Source organism: Narcine bancroftii, chromosome 5 (genome assembly GCF_036971445.1).
Source record: "Narcine bancroftii isolate sNarBan1 chromosome 5, sNarBan1.hap1, whole genome shotgun sequence".
NCBI classification, from domain to species: domain Eukaryota; kingdom Metazoa; phylum Chordata; class Chondrichthyes; order Torpediniformes; family Narcinidae; genus Narcine; species Narcine bancroftii.
In genome coordinates, this window is record NC_091473.1 from 188071407 (window position 1) to 188094495 (window position 23089).

Below are 23089 nucleotides of genomic sequence, written 5' to 3' on the forward strand. Positions count from 1 at the left end.
ACTCGGCCAGTGTCGCAACGTCCTTAGGAGGTAAAGATATATCACGACGTTTCAGGCCTGAATCCTTCTTCAAGGTATAAGCAAAAAGCAGACAGGCGTCTGAATTAAAAAAAAACCTTGAGATTAAAGGGAAAAGATTCCAGACCGACAGCCGAAAGGTGTTAATTGGATATAATAAGAGGAAAAGATGTAAATTGATTTGGGCTCTGTGAAAGGAGACAGAGACCGGGGAAAGGAAGCAGGGGGAGCAAAGATAGGGGGGGGGGGGGCGTCTTTAACGGAAAGAGAAGTCGAAGTTAATGCCGTCCGGTTGGAGGGGCCCAGACGGAAGATGAGCCCCCCCCACCTCAATTTGCGGGTGGTCTCAGTCTGGCCGTGAGTGAGACCACGGACAGACTCGTCAGCACGGGAGTAGGACGGGAATTTGAAAAACGGGTGGCCACTGGAACAGACATTCCATAACCCCAAACCACATACTAAATAAAATATTTATTTAACGTATTAGCCCAAAGATACATGTTCAGAAACAACGCCCAGAGAAAAGTAAAAGCAATGGTTGCGTAACTCCGTCTGGATTAAAGGCTCAGAGGAAGGAAGACCCCTTTGAAGGGGATTGCCTGCTGTCTGATATTCAGTGTTCACCAGCTGTTAAGACACAGCTTCTCCCAAACTTTGGAACAGGCGGGAAAGTCCCCCGGACGTACAGTCCCTTTTGTTGGAGTGTGGGGGAACTCGAGTTGAATTCCAGATAACGGGGTTTTACTGTATATTAAAAATAAACCCTTTCCACCCTTCCGCATTAAGATCATTGCTAGCTTGCTTTAAATTACAGAAATTCTGCTCACCTCTAAATAAAGTCTCCCAATATCCGACAGACGTAATGAATAAGAAGGAAACACCTAACCCAGTGAGAAGGCCTGTCTTAATGCACTGATTCCTGCGATAGGAAGCTTGCTCTGTGATGCCTGTATTAAACAAGACGTCTTTTGAACGGTGGGTGGAAACTCACACGGGGAGAACGCCTTGCAGACAGCACCAGATTTGAACTCCGGCCGCTGGCGCTGTAACTGCGTTGCACCCCCACCCCCGAAATTTTATTTATAAAGTAGAAGCCGATTCCAGCCGCTTAAACCCACGTCGCCCAATTACACCCAAGATAATCTGAACCCTGTACGTATTTGAAGGGTGGGAGGAAACTGGAGCACCCGGCGGGAAACCCACACCGACACAGGGACAACTACAAACTCGTGACAGACAGCGCCAGGTTCGAGCCTTGGTCGTTGACACTGCTAACCACGACGCTAAGTGTAGCGCCTGTTGGAAAAAAGGTTCTTCGTGGTGTGGGAATCTTTGGGCGTCTCTTACCCTGCAATGGCTATGGGGGAGTCGCTTACCTCATGCACTGAACACCAAGATCGCTGGATTTCAAGGCACAATTCACACGGGGAAGGTGGGACGAGGTAGATCAGCCACGCTCTTGTTGTTTGGCGAGGTTCAAGGGGGGCATATGCCTGCAATGCACAAAGGCTCTGGAGAAACTCAGCAGGTCACACAGCATCCAGAGGAAGTCGAGGGTAACCAATGTTTCGGAGTGAAACACGAAAGTCAAAACGCAGCAATGGTGCATTCATAGGAGCTGAAAATATATTACCGACATTTCCGGCCTGAGTCCTTCCTCAAGGGATGAGTGAAAAAGACAGAGAGGGCCAGGGTTACGAACGTCCGACTTAAGGACAACTGGTACTCCCGAACAAATTGCACCCTCAATTCACGCGCATGTTACCACAAGACATTGATGGAACGAGAGTAAGTGTTGAACTTGTTTTCTTCTATCTAAACTGTTTTTAAGACTGTTTCTTTGAATGCTTTTTTGACAGGACCGAGACAAACATTTGACTAACTGACGCCAAATAAGAACTGTGCCTGTTCCGACGTAGTTTCAAATTCTGCTTAAAGACATACGGAGGAAGGAATCTGGTTCGTAACCCGGGGACTCGACGTGAAGGCTTGGGGAAGAACACGAGGGAGAAGAGTACAGACCAAGAGATAAAAGGTGTTAACTGGACAAGAGGAAAGCCATCCATTTCAATTCCCCGACCCATTCTCTCGCTGTCCGCAGTCTTAGACACTGCCAGACCGAGACCACCCGCATATATTGGAGGAAGAACACCTGGTCTTCCATCTGGGCACCCTCCAACTGGATTGACTTCTCTGGTTTCCGTTTGAACCCCCTACTCATTCTTCTTCCCTGTCTCCTTTCTCTCTCTCTTCCCTTTTCCCTGTCTCCTTTCACAGAGACAAAATTAATTCTCACCTCTCCTTTCATCATATCCAATGTCGGTCTGGATTCCTCCCCTTTTCCCTCCCCAGCCTTTAACTCGCGTTGCCTACCAGCTTTTCCCGCACACCTTGGAAGAAGGCATCAGGCCCGAAACGTCGGTGACGTATCTTCACCCCCTCTGGACACTGTGAGACCTGCTGGGTTTCTCCAGCATTTCTCTGCGTCTTGAACCAACGGTTCGTCAACGGAGGAGCAAAAAAAAACGGAATAAAAAGAGGAGAGGGGGAGCGAGAGCTGATTAATAGGTAAATGTCACAGGTGGAAGATTTTAAAAAAGCACTTAAGAAAATTTTGGACAGGTTCATGGATGGGAGGGTTATGGGCTAGGTGCAGGTCAGAGGGACAAGGCAGTATAATAGTTTAGCAAAGTCTAGAAGGGCCCGTTTTCTATGCAAAATTGTTTTAATGGCTCTGAGAAGCGATGGGGGGGGGGGAGGGGTAGTTATCTGAACGGGGTGGGGAGCTGGAGTGATTTTTTTTTAAAAGACACACAGCACGGTAATAAGGTCCTTCTGGCCCACGAGTCAGTGTCGCCCAATTGACTTGAATGGCGGGAGGAAACCGGAGCCCCCCCACCCCCGGAGGAAACCCACGCAGACATAGAGAGAACATACAAAACCTCTTGCAGACAGGGCGGGATTCGGACCCCGACCGCCACACTCAGTGTGCTGCCTGCACGGTTTGAAGGTCTGGAGGCGGGGTGCCGAGTTGGTTGCCCCTTGACGCTGCGCGACCTGCTGAGTTGCTTCAGCGCGTTTATGCATTGCCCTACGATCCCAGTACCTGCAGATTTTCCTGCGTAACGCCTCCACTTCCACTACTTTTGTTCAGACTAGGAAGTTAAAAAAATCATCAGAGATTATCCTTCAGGCAAACTGCGGGGACGCGGTGGTCGTGAGTTGAGCCAGCTTTAGCACCAACACTGGTTGGGAATGTTTCATATGGATTACAGATCTTCTCAGGCACTGTGGCAGGAACGATTTTTATTTTAGACATACAGCACGTAAAATACAGTGCTGTATGTCTAAATTTAAAAAATAAAATTGAAACGTAAATAAAACACAGCCAATCTTTCACCCCACCCCACCACCAAATCTTAGACAGACACAAGGCCTCAAACTTTAATTATCCCTTTGGCTTCGCAAATGCTGCTTGAGCCCCACCACAGTCCTCTTCCTGATTACAATGTAATAATCAAACGTGCCTGTAAAAACCACCACAAAGTAATTGAAGAGTTGGCCGGAGACTCGTTGGCCGAGTCGGGGGAGCCCTTACTCCGGAACAGGCAAACTCAACAGAGGCCACTGGGGGCTGCAGCACAATTTAGAGAGATGGAAATTCTAAATATTTCTTCTTGGAGTCAGTAGGAGAGAAGTACAGAACAAACCAACAGGGGCCCATAAACTTTGAGCAGAGTCCTAAGCATGGGGGTGCTGTAACCGAAACAAATTGGTTGAGAATGGCTGGTCCAGACCAGCGAGGCACACAGGCATTAAACTCGCCGGTCAGGAATTCAATCTGCCGCATCCGCATTCCAGCTCATTGAGCGCAGTGTTGAACGAGCTGAATGTGGGTGGATGTGTGAGGCGGGATCGAGGTGCTGCTCTGTCAGATTTGGAGTGGGATTAAAGACGACCGCTTCAGGAGACGAGCAAGGGGAGAATCTATGGCTGGGCAGATTGGAGGCGGTGCGTGGAAAAGGAACTGGATCTGACCCCCCTGTGCGATTTGAGTTTGGTTCCACTTTGTTTCAATGTCTGTACGAGGCTGAGGCGTCCCAGCGATCTAGCGCAGAAGGTCTCTCAAGTCGTCTGTAACAGAAAAGGACGCGGGGTTAATATAGAACATAGTGCGAGTCTTCGCTGTTACGGTTCGTATTTTATACTTGGCATACAAGATGAGCCCAAATTTTGGGGTGACGTTTTCAACATTAGCCCTTTGGCCCTCGATGTTGTGCCGTCCTATATATTGCTAACAACATTTTAAAAAACTAAATCCTTCCATTCAAGAACCTCTTATTAAATTCCCCACAGGTTCCAGCCTCCACCACCACCCCTGGCAATGCATTCCAGGTGCCCACAACTTACCCCTGACGTCTCTCCTCGCTTCACTTTGTACAGAAGGAAGGAAGAGGCAAAAAACAAATTAACCAGCTGGAAATGGTCATTAGCCATGAAAGTCTGGAGACGCTAGGGTGGAGGGCCTTGCCAGAGGAACCCAGCATCTTCTCACTGCTGCCATCGGGAAGGAGGTGCAGGAGCCTGAGCCTGGAGGTGCAGGAGCCTGAGCCTGAAGGCGAGCACCCAGTGGCACAAGGATGGCTTCTTCCCCTCCGCCACCAGCTTCCTGAATGGACAATGACCCCGCTCAGACACCACCACACTTTCTCTTATTTTGCACTAATTTATTTATTTTTCTAAACGTAATTTATATGCAATATTTGCATCTGCTGTCAAACAACACATTTTCTTTCCAATTTTAAAATAAATTTAGACATACAGGCCTTCGACCCCGTGCTGCCCAATTAACCTACACCCCCCCCCGTAAATTTCTGGAGGGTGGGAGGAAACTGGGGACTCCACAAAGGAAACCCACGCAGACATGGGGAGAACATACAAACCCCTTGCTGACAGCACAGGATCCAGAGCCGGGTCGCTGGCGCTGGATCTACGTTGCGCTAACCTGTCGCCAAGTTCTTGGCAAAAATTCTGATTCCAGGATGGGTCAACGCCCAGTGCAGGATGGGATACTTGACTTTTACAAGCAAGCTGAATTCAAAACTATGGGTGTGAGTTGAGAGCAATCTTTGGTAATAAGTGGGGGGGGGGGGGGGGGGCAGGTGGGGGGTACATGGTAGTCTGCAGACGCTGTGTTGGTCATCAACACGCATAAATACTGGAGAAACCCAGCTGGTCCAGAAGTGCCCATAGGAGGTGAAGATATAGAACTGGCATTACAGATAGCGTTGGATTCAAGTGTGCTGCCCTACTTGGAAATAGAAAAGCGTGTGTACGCGTGTGTTCATGAGAGAGGGTGATGCTTGCACGTGTGTGTGTGTGGGAGGGAGGGAGGATAGAAAGTACTGAGCGAGTGATTTCCACAGAAGGAGGAAGGAGAACGCAAAGGGTGAAAGGGCAGTAGGGCAGCAACATAGTGAAACGAGGAATTCCGCACACAGAAATGCTGGAGCAACTCAGCAAGTCCCATGGAGTCCAGAGGAGGTAAGACTACATGACAGACCTTTTAAACCTGAGCCCCCAGCCAAGGTAAACAATCCCTATTCATGTTTGTGTAACTAAAGCAGTATAAGAAGATTAAAAGGAACTTGAGAGAGTGTGTGTCTGTGTGTGTGTGCAGCAATGACTTGTCTTTGACCTGTGTCCTAACACCTGAATTGAACAGTTGAAGGCATTGGCAGAGAATATGAGGTGAGAATCAACTCTTACCTATCACAGAGCTGGATGGATTTATGACTGCCCGGAACAGACTTTCCTGTGAACAAAAGGCGTTGTCAAATCAAAGAAAGATTAATCAGTGTTGATCACCGTGATACATCTGGTATCTCAGCAACTTGCACTCATCTCATTTACTGACATTAATATTTGAATCACTGCCTTTGCATTCTCTGGACTGGTCCCAGGACAGCAAGGTTCCACAGGGTCCTTCCACCTGATCTGATGCAGTCGGCTTCGTACAGGCTTTAAACGGCCTGTTAGAGGAGACGAATGTCTGTGCCTAAGATGGCGGCACCTGTGATGGCCAGCGGACCGTGAGGTGTGGCAGATCCCAGGGAGCAGAGGACTGGCGCAGGGCACCAGTAAACAGAGGCACCCCTTGTTTGAGGAGAACCAGAGGAAATGATCCACGGCAGTGGACCATTGAGGGGCTTGGAGGCTGGTGGCCCACGCAGGATGCAGACCGAGGTGAGCGCACTCAAGCTGGCAATTTCTGCTGAGGCCAAATCTGTTCCGCCATGCGGCGGCCTAAGGGAAATTCCGCGTTAATGTCGCACCTGTTTACATGGCAATAAAGAATCCTGAGATGTGAGCTCTCTCCCACTGACCCAGGGCACTCACCAAAGCCCAGATTTTGGGCTGTTTGGGAAAGAACCACAAGTTCGGGGTGATGGAGGTAAAACCAGTGCGGAACTGACCCATGGAAGTGAGGGTCAGTGGGGTCAACCAGCCACTGTGAACTGACCCCAGTGTGTGGGTTAGGGTGAAAGGTAACATAGTATATTGGGGAAATTAGTGAGGGAATGGATGGCTCCTTGAGGCAGCACTGACTCAATGGATTAAACATGGAACATCGAAATCTACAGCTCAGCACAGGCCCTTCGACCTACAGTATTGTGCCGACTCAATAACTTACTCGAACAACTGCCTCAAATTTCCCCATGGCATAACCCTCAATTTTTCTCAGTTCCATAAACCAATCTGATAGACTCTTAAAAGATCCTTTCTCTAACTGTAAGGGGCTGGCAATGACCTGCTGATTCTAAACCTTTGCCTTATGCCACACTAAAATCAACTTTGTATTATGTTACACCTGTTTTAATTACATGGCAATAAAGGAATCCTGAAACATGAATAAATTGAATGGGTCTTCAAGGGTCAGAACAGACGGGGCAAAGAATAGTGGAAATAACTGCTCACATATTCTCTAGTGCACACAAACACACTCACACAACACACACAGATACACACAAACCCACACTTGCACACACAGACACAAACACACTCACACACAGGGACACACTTAAACAAACAACTTACACACAGAGACACACATGCAGACACACACAAATCCACACCCGCACACAGACACAAACACACTCACACAGGGACACGCTCACACAGGGACACACAGATACACAAACCCACACCCATGCACACACTCAAACACAGACACACTCACATGCACACACTCACACCCACTCTTACACACAATCACACAAAGACACACACACACACACACACACTCACAATTTTGAAAGCAGTTTGCTTCGACTTACTTTATTGTCTCATTCAAATCAGGCAGATTGCAGATTTTCTTGAATTCACCCAGAGAGGTTTCAATCTTCTTTTTCTCCTCGGTCAATGTCTTTAGCTGAGCTAAGTAATGGATTATAAGATGCAACAGTAGAACAGGTTGAAGGAACTTCTCAGAACATTCTTTATTCTGAATAGACATATCTTTGTTCCTTTGAAGGCAGTGAGAACACTGAACACCAAAGGAAAAACTGCTCACACTAACCAAGACTCTCATATGTACAAAAGAATATTTATTTCCATAGATGAAATACTTGTCTGGCATATGTATTGTTTTCCTATACGTGTGTCATGCCTGGTTGTGCGTCTGTGTGTTTTGCACTGAAGACCGGAGAACCCTGTTTCATCGGGGTGTACTTGTCCAATCAGATGACAATAAACATCTCTTGGCTTGACTTTGCTGCAAGGCACAACCACTGTCAGGCCACAATCAGTGAGGATTGGTAAGAACATCTCCATCAGTACCGGAGCACCACAGAGCTGTGTTCTTAGCCCCCTGCTATATTCACTTTACACCTACGACTGTGTGACTTGGTACGACAATAATATTTTCTATAAATTTGCTCTCAAAACCACGGGAGTGGGTTGCATGAAAAGGAGATTGAAAACCTGGCCGAATGGTGCACCAACAACAACCTCCTGTTCAATGTCACCAAAACCAAGGAGCTGATTGTGGACTTCAGGAAAGGGAAACCGGAGGTGGGGGGAATTAGAGGTGGAGAGAGAGTGAGCAAATTTAAGTTCTTGGGAGTCACTATCTTGGAGGATCTTTCCTGCACCCAACGCACTAACGGCGTCGTGAAGAAAGCCTGTCAGCGCCTCGACTTCCTCAGGGGCTTGCAGGGATTCGGTACGACACCGGAAACCCTAGCAGATTTCTACAGATGTATGGTGTAAAGTGTGCTGACTGGCTGGGATGGGGGGAGGCACCAATACCCCTGCAAAAGGTAGTGGACGCAGCCCAGGACCTCTCAAGAAAAACCCTCCCCCGCCATTGAGAACATCTACAGGGAACGCCGCCGCCAGAGGGCAGCAGCGATCGTCAAGGATCCGCACCGCCCGGCACTCGCCCTGTTCTCACTGCTGTGTCAGGGAAGAGGTATCAGGGCCACCGGGTTTATGAACAGCTGCTACCCCTCCACCATCAGACTCCTCAATGACAAACTCAATCCGGAACTCAGTTTGTTCACATTTCTTTATTTGTTTACGTGTGTATGTCTTGCACATTTTTTTTGCACCATCAATAAGCGGCAATTCTGCCTGGTACACAGGAAAAAGAATCTCAGGGTTGTAAGTGAGGTCATGTAATAAATCTGAATCTACCTCCTGCGTCTTGTGGCCTTATGATATGGGAGAGAGGTAGGAGGGTCAAGTGGAAAAAACACAGGCAGGGAGAGAGAGATGGGCAGCATGGCCTGTTTTGACACAGTGAAGATTTCGTCCAAACAAGGTCACATGATCTGTGCTCTGCTCCACCTGAGTTATCCTGTTGTTGGGAGCAATCCCTTACTAATCACAGAGCTCCGATGGCAGAGGGATTACTTAAAGTGGGATGTGAGTGGAAAGAAAAAGGTTGAGAACCACTGGTTTAATCATCCCTCATTGACTCATTATGTGCATGGTTTCATGACTCCAAAGGAAATGGGTCAATGACAATTTTTCTCAAGCAAAATATTTCAGTGATAATTAGGTCTAGAGCAGTGGTTCTCAACCTTCCCTTCCCACCTACATCCCCCCTTTAAGCAATCCCTTACTAATCACAGAGCACTGATGGCATAGGGATAACATAAGGTGGAATGTGAGTGGAAACCAAAGGGCTGAGAGCCCCTGTTATAGTTTGTCTGGGCCCACCTCTTGCTGACTGTACCTGAGGTTCTTCCCCCCCCAGCCCACCAACTAGACCCCAGAATAAAGGCGGCTGTCCTGCGCCTCCCTCCTCAGCCCAGGAGAGTCAACCCACATGGACCTGCCTCCATTCTGCTGTTAATAAAAGCCTATCAGTTTCTCGTCTTTTGAAGAAATTGATGGTGCATCAGTCTCAGTGAACAGGCTCGATGGGGTTGGATGACCTACTTCTGTTCCTATTGTTCCTGTTCTAACTCCCTCCTTAACCATGATACAGAAATACCTCCAGAAAGCAAATGCAGTGGTTGGAAAAAGTCACCTTTTGTCTGCAAGGCATGTACCGAAACAAAAACCTGTGGGCAGATTTAGGGTGGAGTGAGCAAATACTGGGCCCTTTATTATTCAATCACTAGATTTGTAAGTGATCATGCATTTGGATGAATATACCTCAGCAGCGTTCAACCCCTTGAGAATAAAGTGAATGTATGTCATTACACTCTCTGTTTCAGATGTTCCTTTGTTCAATTGGTATATTTAAAATTAATTTAGAGTTACAAGGCCCTCGCAGCCCATCAGCTGTCCAAATACACCCATTAACCTACAAAATCCTATATGTTTTTGGAGGGTGGGTGGAAAGCAGCCCTTCCAAGGAAAGCAACACTTCCCTTGTGAATCTTCAGTGGGGGAGGGGGGGTCATCTACTGTGTCCAGTTCTCCTGTTGTGGTATCCTCTATGTCAGAGAGACTGGACACCGGCTGGGAGATCGCTTCGTTGAACACCTCGGCTCCGTCCGCTGTAGTGGCGGGGATTCACCCGTATCAATTCCCTACCCCATCCTGTCAAGCTTCTACAGGACCTCTATCGAGAGCGTCCTGGCCGGCTGCATCAGTGTACAGGTATGGTTGCTGCAGAGAAATGGATCCACAGAACCGGTAAGAGCGGCAGAGAGAATCACTGGGGTCTCCCTCCTTCCCATCGACGCGATCTACTGGGATAGATGTTTGAAGAGGGCGTACAAAATCATTGAGGACCCCTTCCACCCCACACACAGCATCTTTCAGCTGCTCCCATCGGGAGAGATACAGGAGGATCAGAGCCAGCACCACCAAGCTAAGGAACAGCTTCTTCCCATGGGCAGTAAAAATGCGGAACAACCAAAGGAACTGCTCACACTGACCCTCCGAGACTCTTATATGCATGAAGCAATATTTATTTATTTGTGTATTTGAAATACTTGTCCTGGACATGTAGTGTTTGTCTGTATGTGTATTATGTGTGTGTGTTTCCCTCTTTTGCACCGAGGACCGGAGAACACTGTTTCATCAGGCTGTATTTGTACAATCAGACAATAAACTTGACTTTCCAACACAGACATGTCTGTCCATGGCCTCATGCACTGCCAGATTGAGACCACCCACAATTTGGATGAACCTCACCTTCCGTCTGGGCACACTCCAACCAGATGGCATTAACATTCCCATTCGACCCCACCCTCCCAGTTTCTCTCTATCCCTCAGTCTCCTTTCCTCCCACTCTGCATTCATAGAGCTGCCTCCCTCTTCCCCGTCAATTCTCACATTTCCTCTCCAGCCCTTCTATCCATGTCCACCTGTGGCCTCTTGCTTGTTGGCCTGTGCTCCTCCCCCTGCCTCTTCCACTCTCCCTCTCCTCCACCAGCCCCTTCTCCCTTATTTCCCTCCCTCCTCTCCTTCTCCATCTCTCCCTCCCTCCTCTCCTTCTCCATCCCTCCCTCCCTCCTCTCCTCCCCTGCCCCTTCCCTCCCTCCTCTTCTACTGCACCCCTTCCTCCTTCTCTCCTCCCCTAGCCCCTTCTCCCTTCTTCCCTCCCTCATCTCCCTCCCTCCACACCCACCTGGCCCTTCCTCTCCTCCCCTGCCCTTTCCTCCCTCCTCTCCTACCGTGCTCCTCTCCTCCCCTCCCTCCCCTCCTCTCCTCCCCCCTCCTTCCTCTCCTCCCCCTGCCCCTCCCACCACCATTTTATTCAGACACACCTGCCTACGTTTTGCTCCGCCCTTGACAAAAGGCTTAGGCCCAAAGCGTGGATGATACTTCCGTGGTTATGAAATGACCTGCTGAGTTTGTCCAGCACTCTTCTGTACTAAACTACAATCACAGCATCTGCAAACTTTCTTGTATCACAGTTAAATATAGAGATTTGTTTCTTACCTTCTTTTTCTTCTAGTTCAGTTTTCTGTTTCTCAGTATTTTCTTTTATAATTTTCTGGAAAAGGTGAGGAAATTAAAAAAAAAATAATTTGAAAACCACAGAAACATAAAGAATTTTAAATGTTCCTTGAGGAAGGCTCAAAAAGTCAGTAATGTGTCCATCTCCTATGGACACTGTTTGACCTGCTGAGTTCCTCCAGCATTTCTGTGTGTTTTTAAACATAATTAGTTGGCTGTCAGTTATAGAAGATCCTTTCCATCCAGCACACGGGGTCTTTGACCCATCACCATGAGGAAGGAGGTCCAGGAGCATTGAAGCCAGGCAGGTGAATAGTTTCTTCCGGCAGGCTGTGGGATTGATCTTGGGTCTCTTATACAGTAAAATCCCTGTTATCTGGAATTCAAGCAACCGGCAACCTCAAGCTAGTGGCAACAAAAAAAAGCACGGAAATTAAATTGGTCGAAAATATGAGCGTTTAAAATTGGCCGCGCCTCGCCGTTAGTTCTCCATTCACGTAACACGGGGTTTCCAGCAACTGGAAAACTCGTTCGTCCGGCATCTACCAGGTGCCAGATACCAGGGATTTTTTTTAAAACTGTAAATGAAATGAGTCAATTATTCTGAAATATGCATGCATATTTATTTCAATTTGTTTTAAAACTTTTTAATTCAATTTAGAGTAACAGGCCCTTCCAAGACCACGCTGCTCAAATTCACCAATTAACCAACAGATCAGATCCCCTGTATTTTTTCTGAAGGGTGGGAGGAATCCAGAGCACCCGGAGAAAAAACCCCATGGCCATGGGGAGAGAACATGCAAACTCCTTACAGAGAGCAAACTTGTCGTAGCGTTGCGCTAACCACCACACCAAACCTGTCGCCCTTTCACACTGCTTTTTTGTGTAGATATGGGATTATTATGCGGCGTGTATTGTGTGCGTGTGGAGAAACGCAGTTTCGTAGGTTGTACGTACACAGAGGATAAATGAACTAGCAGGATTTTAGAAGCTTCGAGATGGGGGCATGAATGTGCAGGGAAAGAGCAAATACAAAGTACAAATTTAAATTTGAGGGGTCACTATCTTGGAGACCTCGTTCCAACGCACTAACATCAGCATGAAGAAAGCACGTCAGGTCCCCTACTTCCTCAGGAATTTGTGGAGGTTTGGTGTGACTACAGAAGCCCCGGCAAACTTCACACAGAGGTGCGGTGGAAAGCGTACCGACCGGCTGGATCGCGGCCCAGTATGGGGGGGCTCTGGTGCCTCTGAGCGGAAAGCCCCGCCAAAGGGAGTGGGCACAGCCCAGGGACATCCTGGCCAAAACCCGCCCCGCCATTGAGAACATCTACGGGGAACGCCGCCAGCAGAGAGCGGCAGCAATCATCAAAGATCCGCACACCCCCACTCCCCCCACTCCCCAGCTCTGTTCTCGCCGCTGCCGCCATCAGGGAAGGTGTCGGTGCCACGAGACTCGCACCCACCAGGTTCAGGAACGGCTGCTGTCCGTCCACCATAAGACTCCTCAACGGCAAACTTAACCAGGGACTCATTTAACGACTTACTTTACACATTATTTATAATTGAATTGTTTTTTTTTTCTGTTTGTTTACATTTCTCTGTTTTGAATGCTTGTGTTTTCTTGAGTACCATTCTATGCACCACTGATAAGCAGAAATCCTACCTGGCCCTCATGTGATGTCATGCACAGTAGGTACTCTGACAATAAATCTGAATTTTGCGCGGAGGCAGAAGTTGGAGAATAGTCACAGAGCGTCTAAATTTTGCGTAAAGGCACAAGAGGAGCGATTACTGAATTACACAAGGAAGTAAAGGCATGCAAAATAACTTGACCAACAGGTTTAAGGAAACACATCTTAATGCAGGTGGTTAGCATGTGGGCGTAGATTCCATCCTCTTTCACATTGTCCTCATTGCTCTGCATTCTCATGCTCGATGAAGGATCCCAGTTCCAATCCCCGACCATTCTTCCCCTACCACTGACGATGTTCGGCCTGTCGAGTTGCCTCCAAGAGGCTGGACCTGGCTCCAGATTCCAGTGTCCGCAGGTTCCTGTGCGCCTCCAGGACCCAGATCCCACACCAGCTCGCAAAAGGGAAATTGGCTGGATACCAGAACTAGGGGGCATAGCCTCAAGGTTCAGGGTAGTAGATCCAGAATGGAGAAGAGGAAATTCGCTGCCCGTTGAAGCAGTGGAGGCGACCTTAGTAGATATATTTAAGACAAGATCAGATCAATTTTTACACAGTAAGGGAATTAAGGGATATGGGGAAAAGGCAGGCAGGTGGAGATGAGCCTATCATCCCAAAACATAGAACAATAGAGCTCTTCGGCCCTCAATGTTGTGCCAAACCATATAGTACGAATTGGAAACAATGTCTCCTCGTCACTGATCAGTGACACAGGCTCACCTTAAGAGCCTACTGCTCTACTCACTACACGAATGACTGTGTGGCCAGGCACAATTCCAATGCCATCTACAAGTTTGCCGATGACACCACAGTTGTCAGCAGAATCACAAATGGCGACAAGGAAGCGGGGAGGATGGAGAGAGATCAGCTCGTTGAATGGTGTAACGATAACAACCTTGCGCTCGACGTCAGCAAAACCAAGGAGGTGCTTGTGGAACACGACCCAGTCCTCATCGAGGGGTCTGTCATGGAGGTGGTCAAGAACTTCAAATTGCTGGGTGTTAACATCTCTTAGCATCTGTCCTGGAGCCTCCATGTTGATGCAATCACAAAGAAGGCTCGCCAGCAGCTATACTTTGTGAGGTGTCTGAGGAGATTCAGTATGTTACCGAAGACTCTCTACAGCTGGACCATGGAGAGCATTCTGGCTGGTTGCACCACTGCCTGGTATTTACGTGCCAACTCTCAGGACAAGAATAAACTCCAGAGAGTTGTTAACGGGGCCTGCGACATCACAGGCACCAGACTTCACTCCATCAAGGTCATCAACATGAGCCATTGTCTTAAAAAAAGCAGCCTCTATCCTCAAGGACCCCCAGCACTCAGGCCGTGCCCTCTTCACTCGATTGCGACAATTGGGAAGGAGGTCCAGGAGCCTGAAGACGAGCCCTCAGCGGCACAAGGACGGCCTCTTCCCCACTGCCGTCAGATTCCTGAATGATCAATGAACCAAAGACACTGCCTGACTTTTCCTGCACTGTTATTCTTATTTTATTTTTTATATTAATGTCGTAAGATGATTATAATATGTTTGTTCTATGACGCTGCCGCAAAACAACCCGAATTTCATGACTTGCTCATGACGATAAAATCCTGATTCTGATATATCCCTTCCTTAAAAAAAGTACTACCCCCTCCCTACCCCGTATCCCTCTATTTTTCTTTCATCCATGTGTCTAAGAGTCTCTTAAATGCCCCTAATGTTTCAGCTTCCACCACCATCCATGGCAAGGCATTCCAAGCACCCACAACTCTCTGCATGAAAATCTTACCCCTGACGTCTCCCCTAAACTTCCCTCCCTTAACTTTGTACTTGTGTCCTCTGGTGTTTGCTGATCCTGCCCTGGGGAAACAGGCGCTGGCCGTCCACCTTATCTATGCCTCTTATAATCTTGTACACCTCCAGCTACAAAGTGAAAGGTCCCAGCTCTGCTAACCCTGCCTCATAAGACTGGTTTCCCAATCCAGGCAACATCCTGGTAAATCTCCTCTGCCCCCTTTCCATGGCTCCCATATCCTTCCTATAATGAGGTGACCAGAACTGAACATAATACTCTCAGAGTGGTCTCACCAAAGATTAGTAAATGACCACTCTACTCCTGAATTCAATCCCACTATTAATAAATCCCAGCATCCCATAGGCCTTTTAAACCATCCTATCAACCTGTGCAGCGACCTTGAGGGATATATGGATTTTCACCCCAAGGTCCTTCTGTTCATCCACACTCTTGAGTACCCGATCATTAACCCTGTGGTCAGCCTTCTGGCTTGTCCTTCCAAAATGAATCACCTTGCACTTACCCCGATTGACATCCACCTGTTACTTTTATGCCCAACACTGCATCCCGTTTGTATCATCTTGTAACCTTCAGCTCCTTCCGCAACTCCTCCAATCTTCGTGTCGCCCGCAAACCTACTGACCCATCCATTCAGGTCATTTATAAACATCACAAAGAGGGGTCCCAGAACAGATCCCTGCGGCCCCTCCACTAGTCACCGACCTCCAGGCAGAATATATTCCTTCCAGTACTACTCTTCTTTCAATCCGATTTGTTATCCATACAGTTAATTTTTCACTATGAGACGAGCCTCTCATTGGAGACCTTGTCAAATGCCTTGCTAAAATCCATGTAGACCACATCTACTGCCTGACCCTCATCAATTTATTTTGTTACCTCCTCAAAAAACTCATTTAGACATGAGGCTTGATCTTCCCTTCTCAAAACCACCTTGAGTGGACTGTACTTCTCCAAATGCTCATAGGTCCTATCCTTAAGAATCTTCTTCAATAGCTCACGCACCACTGACGAAAGAGTCACCGGTCTACAATTCCCAGGATTCTCTCTATTACCTTTTATTAAACAAAGGGATATTTCCCATTCTCCAATCCTTTGGCACCTCCCCTGCAGCCAAAGAGGTTTCAAAGATCATAGCTATCTCTCGCTTCCTGCAGCAGCCTGGGGTATATCACGTCCGGCCCCAGGGACATCAATCCCAGTATTTTTAAGATCCAATACTTCCACTTCCTTAATCTCCACATCTTCCAGCACACAGTCCTGTTCAATTTCAACCTCACCCTGATCAAGGTCCTTTTCTCCTGTGAATACTGATGCAAAGTATTAATTTAGGACCTTCCCAACCTCTTCTGCCTCCAGGCACACATTGCCTCCCTTATCCTTTAGTGGCCCCACCTTCGTCCCCATCATCATCTGTCTGTTCTTCAGATTATATCAGCCATGATCTCATTGAATGGTGGAGCAGGATTGACGGGTTGGATGTGAAAGGAATATTATAAATAGTCTCTGGTGTATTGAGCAGGAGGGGCGGCTGTTTAAACAGGCACGCGATGGAGCAAAAGCACACAGAAACTCTGGAGGAACTCGGCCAGTCTCACAGAATCCATAGGAGGTATACTACTGACATTTCAGGCCTGACCCCTTCTTCCAAGTAAACACAGAAGGGTCTGTAAGGATTTTGTATGTTCTCCCCTGTGAAAACCACCCCCCACCCAGCCCCAACAGAGTGCTCTAGTTTTTACCCACCCTCCAGAAAAGAACGGGGTTTGTCAGGTGGCAAGGTTAGAGCGGACCGGGGTTCGAATCCAGCTCTGCCTATAAGGAGTTTGTACGTTTTCCCTGTTGCTGTCATGAGTTACCTCTGGGTGCTCTGGTTTCCTCCCACCGTCCAATTGGGTGTACTTGGGCTGCATGGAGTCGTGAGCTGAAAGGGCCTGTTACCATGGTGTATGTCTAACAAAATGGGCGGCACGGGTTTCAATGGCCGAAAACATAGAAACTAGGTGCAGGAGGAGGCCATTTGGCTCTTTAAGCCTACACCACCATTCATTTTGATCATCTACTCAGTACCCAGTACCTGCCTTCTCCCCATAACCCCCTGAACCCCTTAAGCCACAAGAGCCAAATCTAACTTCCTCTTAAATATGGATAAAGAACTGGCTTCAACTACTTCCATGGCAAAGAATTCCACAGATTCACCCCTCTCTGAGAGAAAAAAAAAGTTCTTGCCTCAGTCCTCATCTTTAAACTGTGACCCTGGGTTCTGGTTTTCCCCATTATTGGGAACAACCTTCCTGCATCCAGCCTGTCCAATCCCTTAAGAATTTTATGTTTCCCCTCAATCTTCTAAATTTCAGCAAGTATAAGTCTAGTCGATCCAGCCTTTCTTCATATGCAAGTCCTGCCCTCCCTGGTATCAATCTGGTGAACTCCCTCTATGGCAAGGATGTCTTTCCTCAGATAAGGAGACCAAAACTGTACACATTACTCAAGGTGTGGTCTTACCAAGGCCCTGTCCAGCTACAGCACATTAGGCTTTGACTGTGTTGTATGCTAAAAAAAATTAATTTAAAATTTAAATCCTTCAACCCAAATCTAACACATCGACGACAATCCAGAATATCAGAATTGTACCTTCTTTATTAGTCCATCCAGTGTGGCGATGGCAGGTATTATTTCTTAAGTAGTTTTTTGCATTACCAGTAAGTAGAAATTCTCACAGAAGAAAGAATCTCAGGGTTGTATATGTCATGTATGAAGTCTGACTGGAGTAAATTGAGCTCCTTATGGGTGCAAGGTATTCGTACACTGGGCAAATGTAGCCGAGTTACTGTGATGTGGTCGATTGCACAATCAGAATCACAAAAAAAGCTGCAGGTGCTGGGGTCTTGGGACAACAGTGAGAGGCTGGGGAACCACAGGTCAGGCAGTGTCCACAGGTAGAAATGGTCAGTTAATGGTTTGCATTAGGGGCCTTTAATGTCATTGATCGTAAATAGATGAACAAGCTCCAGGACTTGGCCTGGCTGGCAGTGAGAGGAGCCCTCTCGGTCAGATCCTTCCTGTACAAGCAGAACATCACCCACCAAGTCCCTGAGGCATCTGTGGTGGAGAGGAGGCAATCACCCACCTCTTTGCTGAATTCGGATTCGCTAAGAATGTGCAGAGAAGGATGCAAAGTTCATCCCCAGCAGTGGCATGACAGAGGACTCTCAGATCTATGGGCTGTTCCCCGGGGACGCCCAGAGAGTCAGGCATCCAGGATGGTTGGAAGACCCTCCTTTGGTCTGCCCAACACCTGCTGACCTTACAGCGCACAGTGAGGAGGGAACGCTGCCAACCGGCACTCTCCAGGCTGCAGGAGTCTGTGCTGAGGATGGGTGCAGCTGAAGCGAGGGTACTGTGGGGAAGGACTGCAGTCTGTCCACTACTGGGCATTGAGACTGAGGGGAAGCCCTTCAAACAACAGGGGGGGTGGGGAGGGGGAGTAGACAAGGTGTCACAGTGAAGTAGTGTGTGCAGCTTTGCTTATCTAACTACAGAAAGAATAGTATCAATAAGATTGAAAGAATGCAAGGATGTTGCCAAGAGAGGTTAGACGGGTTAGGACTTTATCCCCTGGTGGACAGAAGAATGAGGGGAGATATAAGGTATGGAGGTGGCATTGCTCAGGACAAGGAACCCCCACCCCAGGCCTGGGACATCAGGGGCAGCAGTCTTCACTCCATCAAGGTGGTGTCACCACTCAGGCCAGGCCCTCTTCACTCTGGGAGTCTGAAGACCAGCACTCAGGGGGCACAAGGGCAGCTTCTTCCCCTTTGCCATCAGATTCCTGAACAATCAATGAACCCAAGACCCTGCCCCACTCTGACTCTTCCTGCATTTATTTAGTAAGGTGGTTTATGTGAATGTTTTGCCCTGGCAAAATTAACCCCCACGAATTTGGTGACTCATCCCCGATCCGGACTCGTGGATCCTTACCTCATTGTCCAAGCAGTTCCGCAGTTCGGTGGCAGAGGCCTCCAGATCTCCGCTGGCCTTCAGGAGCTTGGCATCGATATCACTGATGTAGTGTTTCTTATCGTCCAGGTTCAGCCGCGTCTCGGCCAGGTTCTTCGTCAGCTCGTCGGTCGCCTTCCTCAGCTTGTCGACCGCGTTCACGGCCTCGCTGTTCTGCAGGCGCAGCTGGGTGTTCTCCGACGCCACCCTCCACAGGTACAAGCCGCCTGCGCTCAGCAGGATCGCCAGCCCGATCACCAGCAGAGCGGGGTTCTTGGCTGCCATTCTCTCTCTCTCCCCCCCGCCTCGTCTCTCTCTCTCTCTCTCCCCCTCTCTCCCTCCTTTCTCTCCCCCTCTACTCTCTCTCCTTTCTCTCTCTCTACTCTCTCTCCTTTCTCTCTCTCTCTCTCTCCCTCCTTCCTCTCTCTCCCTCCTTCTTCTCTCTCTCTCTCCCCTCTACCTCCTTTCTCTCTCTCTCTCCCCTCTACCCTCCCTTCTCTCTCTCTCTCTCTCCCCTCTACCCTCCCTTCTTTCACTCCCCCTCTACTCTCTCTCCCTCCTTCCTCTCTCTCTCTCTCCCCTCTCCTCCCACTCTCTCAAACTACTTCCACCGCCAGCGCAGCTCGATGCACGTCGCCCGATTTCCTGCTTCCGTCTCCAATGTCGAACCTGGAATAAATCGTTTCGGTAACTGCCTACTGTTTGGCTGTGCGCGATGCGGAGAGAATTACAGGGCTGAAACTTTCCCGAGTTTTAATTTCTCTCCCGATAAATTCTGCTCAAACTTTTTTTCTGCACAGTTTGCAGGAGTGGTCAGTCATCAGAAATGAGATCGGGGGCGTTTGTGGGGCAGAGGCATGAACGCCCTCGCGTTTGAAATGATCCTGGCTCCGCTTCCCTCAAGTTCGAAGTGGAGATTTATGGTCAGATATGGCATCAGGTACAATCCTGACATTCTTTTTTTTTCAACCCCGTAAAAATTTCCGTGAACTGTACTGAAAATGTTTTTTTAAAAAAAAAACCCGCAAACAAACTGCAAATACAGAAGTAGAAAAACAATTTGCTTTCCCAAAGTTTTGCTTCCAGAAAAAAATGGGGGATTATAAGACAACTTCAGATTTGCTGATTTTGGAGAAACATTTAAATGAATTTAATTGCATTATATGATGCAGACATATTGCGTTAGCTCAACTGACCTAAAAAAAATGCTTTGCCGCTGGTTTTCGTTGGTACTGTCGGACTCTGGCTTTAACTTACTCTTAATTTAGTCTATGTGTAGTCTGAGTCCAGCGTGTTCTTTGAATGAAGTGATAGGAGAAGGTATTCGGTTCAACAGTCAATTTATTACACAGCACAAGAATAAAACTTAACAGAGCTCTGGGTCACTCATTAGTTCATAGGTCACCTGCACAGTGAGCTACTCCCCAAGACTGACCCCTATTGTCCAGTTGGTTCAGTTTATATAGGTCAACCTTATCATACAGAACAAAAGTTGGCTTCCTTTGCTAGATTTCATTATCATACAGAACAAAAGTTGTCTTCCTTTGCTAGATCTTTTTGCATAAGGGTTATCACAAGTCATCTCCTGTTTTGCAGATATCTGGGGTGTAGCACTCCCATCTTAATCCTCCAGGCCAGACTATCCCGTTGTGTTGATCAGAAATTAATTCATCCCCAGATATCTCTAATCACCATTCTGTTCTTGTCCTGCCAATTTCTGCTGTTCTCTTTAACACCTCCTCCTGCCTTAATCTTCCTCCTAGACTTGTTTTCCATTCCCTTTGTTTCTTACAGGCCATTCTTTGTTCTGATCTGGCCTGTGTCTCCTGTGCTACTCACCACCTCCTTTAGTTTGAGCATTCCTCCTAAATCGTTTTATGCATTTCCTCTCCCTGTATTTTGGAGAGACAATTTTGTTCAGCCAACTTTGCTCCATGCTGTGATTGCCACTTAATCACATTCCTTTTTCCCTGAACCATGCAGTAAATATACACTTATTAATTAATCATTTATTTCATACTGTTTTAACCCCTAGATTCCAACAGTACTCGGCATCTGATGCCTCTCATGTCAGTGCCCAACGATAGTCGGTTGATGGATTTCCAGTTGCCCTGATACCGCTTTCCCAATGTCCCGGTGAAACCTTTCACCGTGTCCATCACCGACTGCACCAAGATCAGTCGGGAAGGCGTCCGAGTGCGAAGGCAGGAAATGGATGTCAATGGTGTGAGAGATGAGAAAAACTGACATTGCAATATGAACATGAAGAAATGAAGAAAATAAAATTGATACATAAGTAAATGAATGAAGCCAGTGCAAACAACATGAGACATTGATATTAGAAGGCAGGAAGCTGACACTGTCTGAGTAAGATAAGAATCTCCTACAGCAGCAAGATCACTGAATGAAGGAGAGAAGGACAGACAATTGAGAATAGAAGTAGAGTTAGTCTGAACGAGATAAGGGTCGCCAAGCCCCAGATAGAATTAGCAAGGCTTGCATAAATAATTAGAAGACCTTAGACAGTATTAGCAAGTTATACATATATAATTAGTAAGCCATACAACAGATTTTTCAAGTATGCATATTTAACTAGTAAACCCTAAACAAGATTAACGAACCCTGCAGATGAAGGGACTGTAGCCAGCCTGAGAGTCGGGAAGGTGTGAATGGGGACAAGGGCTAGGATGTGAATAAGGACAATGGGAATAATGGCATAAGAAGACACCGACAGGATACCCCCTGGTCCTCCAAGTCTACTGAAACTGCACGTAGGCAGGAAGGATTGCCTCTGCCAAATCCATCCAGGGGGCAGAAGAATGTAAGGGGGAGGGTATTCCGATACTGAAATTTACTGTATAAAAGTTGGGTGAGCCCCAGTGTATGTGTGTATTCCCAGGGTAAGGGGAAGCACCCAACTTTGCATTGTTGTTGTAATAAATGTTCTTTGTTCTCAATATTTGTCTCGAGCAATTTCTTTAAAGGTACTTCTATTTCTAACAATGACATGGGGCACTTCATGGTCTTGTGTGCTTTTTTAAAAAAAAATTATTTTTCACACTATAAACCACATTGATCAAGATACATACATTTTTCTTTTCAAATATATACAGTCATTTTCTTCCCCCCCCTTCCCATCCCACGCTCCCTACCTCCCCTCCCATTCATTTAAAGTACAGAATCTAAGACCCTTCAAACAATGTTGTCACTCAATAAAAATAAACAAGAAATTCCACTGAGTCAATTCTTTTCATTTCCTTCTCCTTCTGTCATTTTAGGTGGTAAATGTCCTCGGTAGGTTTTCTCTGTTGTGTTTCATGTATGGCTCCCATATTTGTTCAAATATTGTAATATTATTTCCTAAATTATATGTTATTTTTTCTAATGGAATACATTTATTCATTTCTATATACCATTGTTGTATTCTCAAGTTATCTTCTAATTTCCAGGCTGACATAATACATTTTTTTGCCACAGCTAAGGCTATCCTAACAAATCTTTTTTGTGCACCATCCAAATCAAGTCCAAATTCTTTGTTTTTTATGTTACTTAGGAGGAAGATCTCTGGGTTTTTTGGTATATTGCTTTCTGTGATTTTATTTAATATCTGGTTTAGATCTTCCCAAAATTTTTTCACTTTCTCAAATGTCCAGATTGCATGAATTGTTGTTCCCATTTCCTTTTTACAGCGAAAACATCTGTCAGATACTGTTGGGTCCCATTTATTTAACCTTTGAGGTGTAATGTATAGCCTGTGTATCCAGTTATATTGTAACATACGTAACCTCGTATTTATTGTATTTCTCATCGTTCCAGAACATAACTTCTCCCATGTTTCCTTCTTTATCTTTATGTTTAAATCTTGTTCCCATTTTTGTTTAGTTTTACCATTTGTTTCCTCATTCTCCTTTTCTTGCAGTTTAATATACATGTTTGTTATAAATTTTTTGATTATCATTGTGTCTGTAATCACATATTCAAAATTACTTCCCTCTGGTAACCTCAGACTGCTTCCCAATTTGTCCTTCAAGTAGGATTTCAGTTGGTAGTATGTCAACACTGTATCGTGAGTTATATTATATTTATCCTTCATTTGTTCAAAGGATAATAATTTATTTCTTGAAAAGCAATTTTCTATTCTTTTGATCCCTTTTTTCT

The 23089-nt window shown here is 46.8% G+C and overlaps 1 protein-coding gene and 1 long non-coding RNA gene across 2 annotated transcripts; one reads left to right on the plus strand and one right to left on the minus strand.

Moving 5' to 3' along the window:
- Positions 1-474: 474 nt before the first annotated feature.
- On the minus strand, positions 475-19267 carry LOC138764395 (protein GOLM2). Its single transcript, XM_069940258.1, has 5 exons — positions 18914-19267; positions 11425-11479; positions 7356-7455; positions 5788-5833; positions 475-4152 (listed from the first exon to the last, which is right to left on the minus strand). The coding sequence occupies exons 1-4, from the start codon at positions 19214-19216 to the stop codon at positions 5809-5811; spliced, it is 483 nt and encodes a 160-aa protein (XP_069796359.1). The 5' UTR covers positions 19217-19267; the 3' UTR covers positions 475-4152; positions 5788-5808.
- Positions 18910-21885, plus strand: LOC138764396 (uncharacterized). The gene is made up of 3 exons (XR_011358142.1): positions 18910-19147; positions 19732-19871; positions 20967-21885. It is a non-coding gene; the product is annotated as an uncharacterized lncRNA (long non-coding RNA).
- The last annotated feature ends 1204 nt before the right edge of the window (positions 21886-23089 follow it).

Excerpts from the sequence above, each read along its gene's own strand:
- LOC138764395 (XM_069940258.1), bottom strand. The coding sequence starts at position 19,216 with ATGGCAGCCAAGAACCCCGCTCTGCTGGTGATCGGGCTGGCGATCCTG. Across the intron at positions 11,480-18,913 it reads GGAACTGCTTGGACAATGAG|AAAATTATAAAAGAAAATAC; the intron begins GTAAGGATCCAC and ends CACCTTTTCCAG. Across the intron at positions 7,456-11,424 it reads TGAACTAGAAGAAAAAGAAG|CTCAGCTAAAGACATTGACC; the intron begins GTAAGAAACAAA and ends TCCATTACTTAG.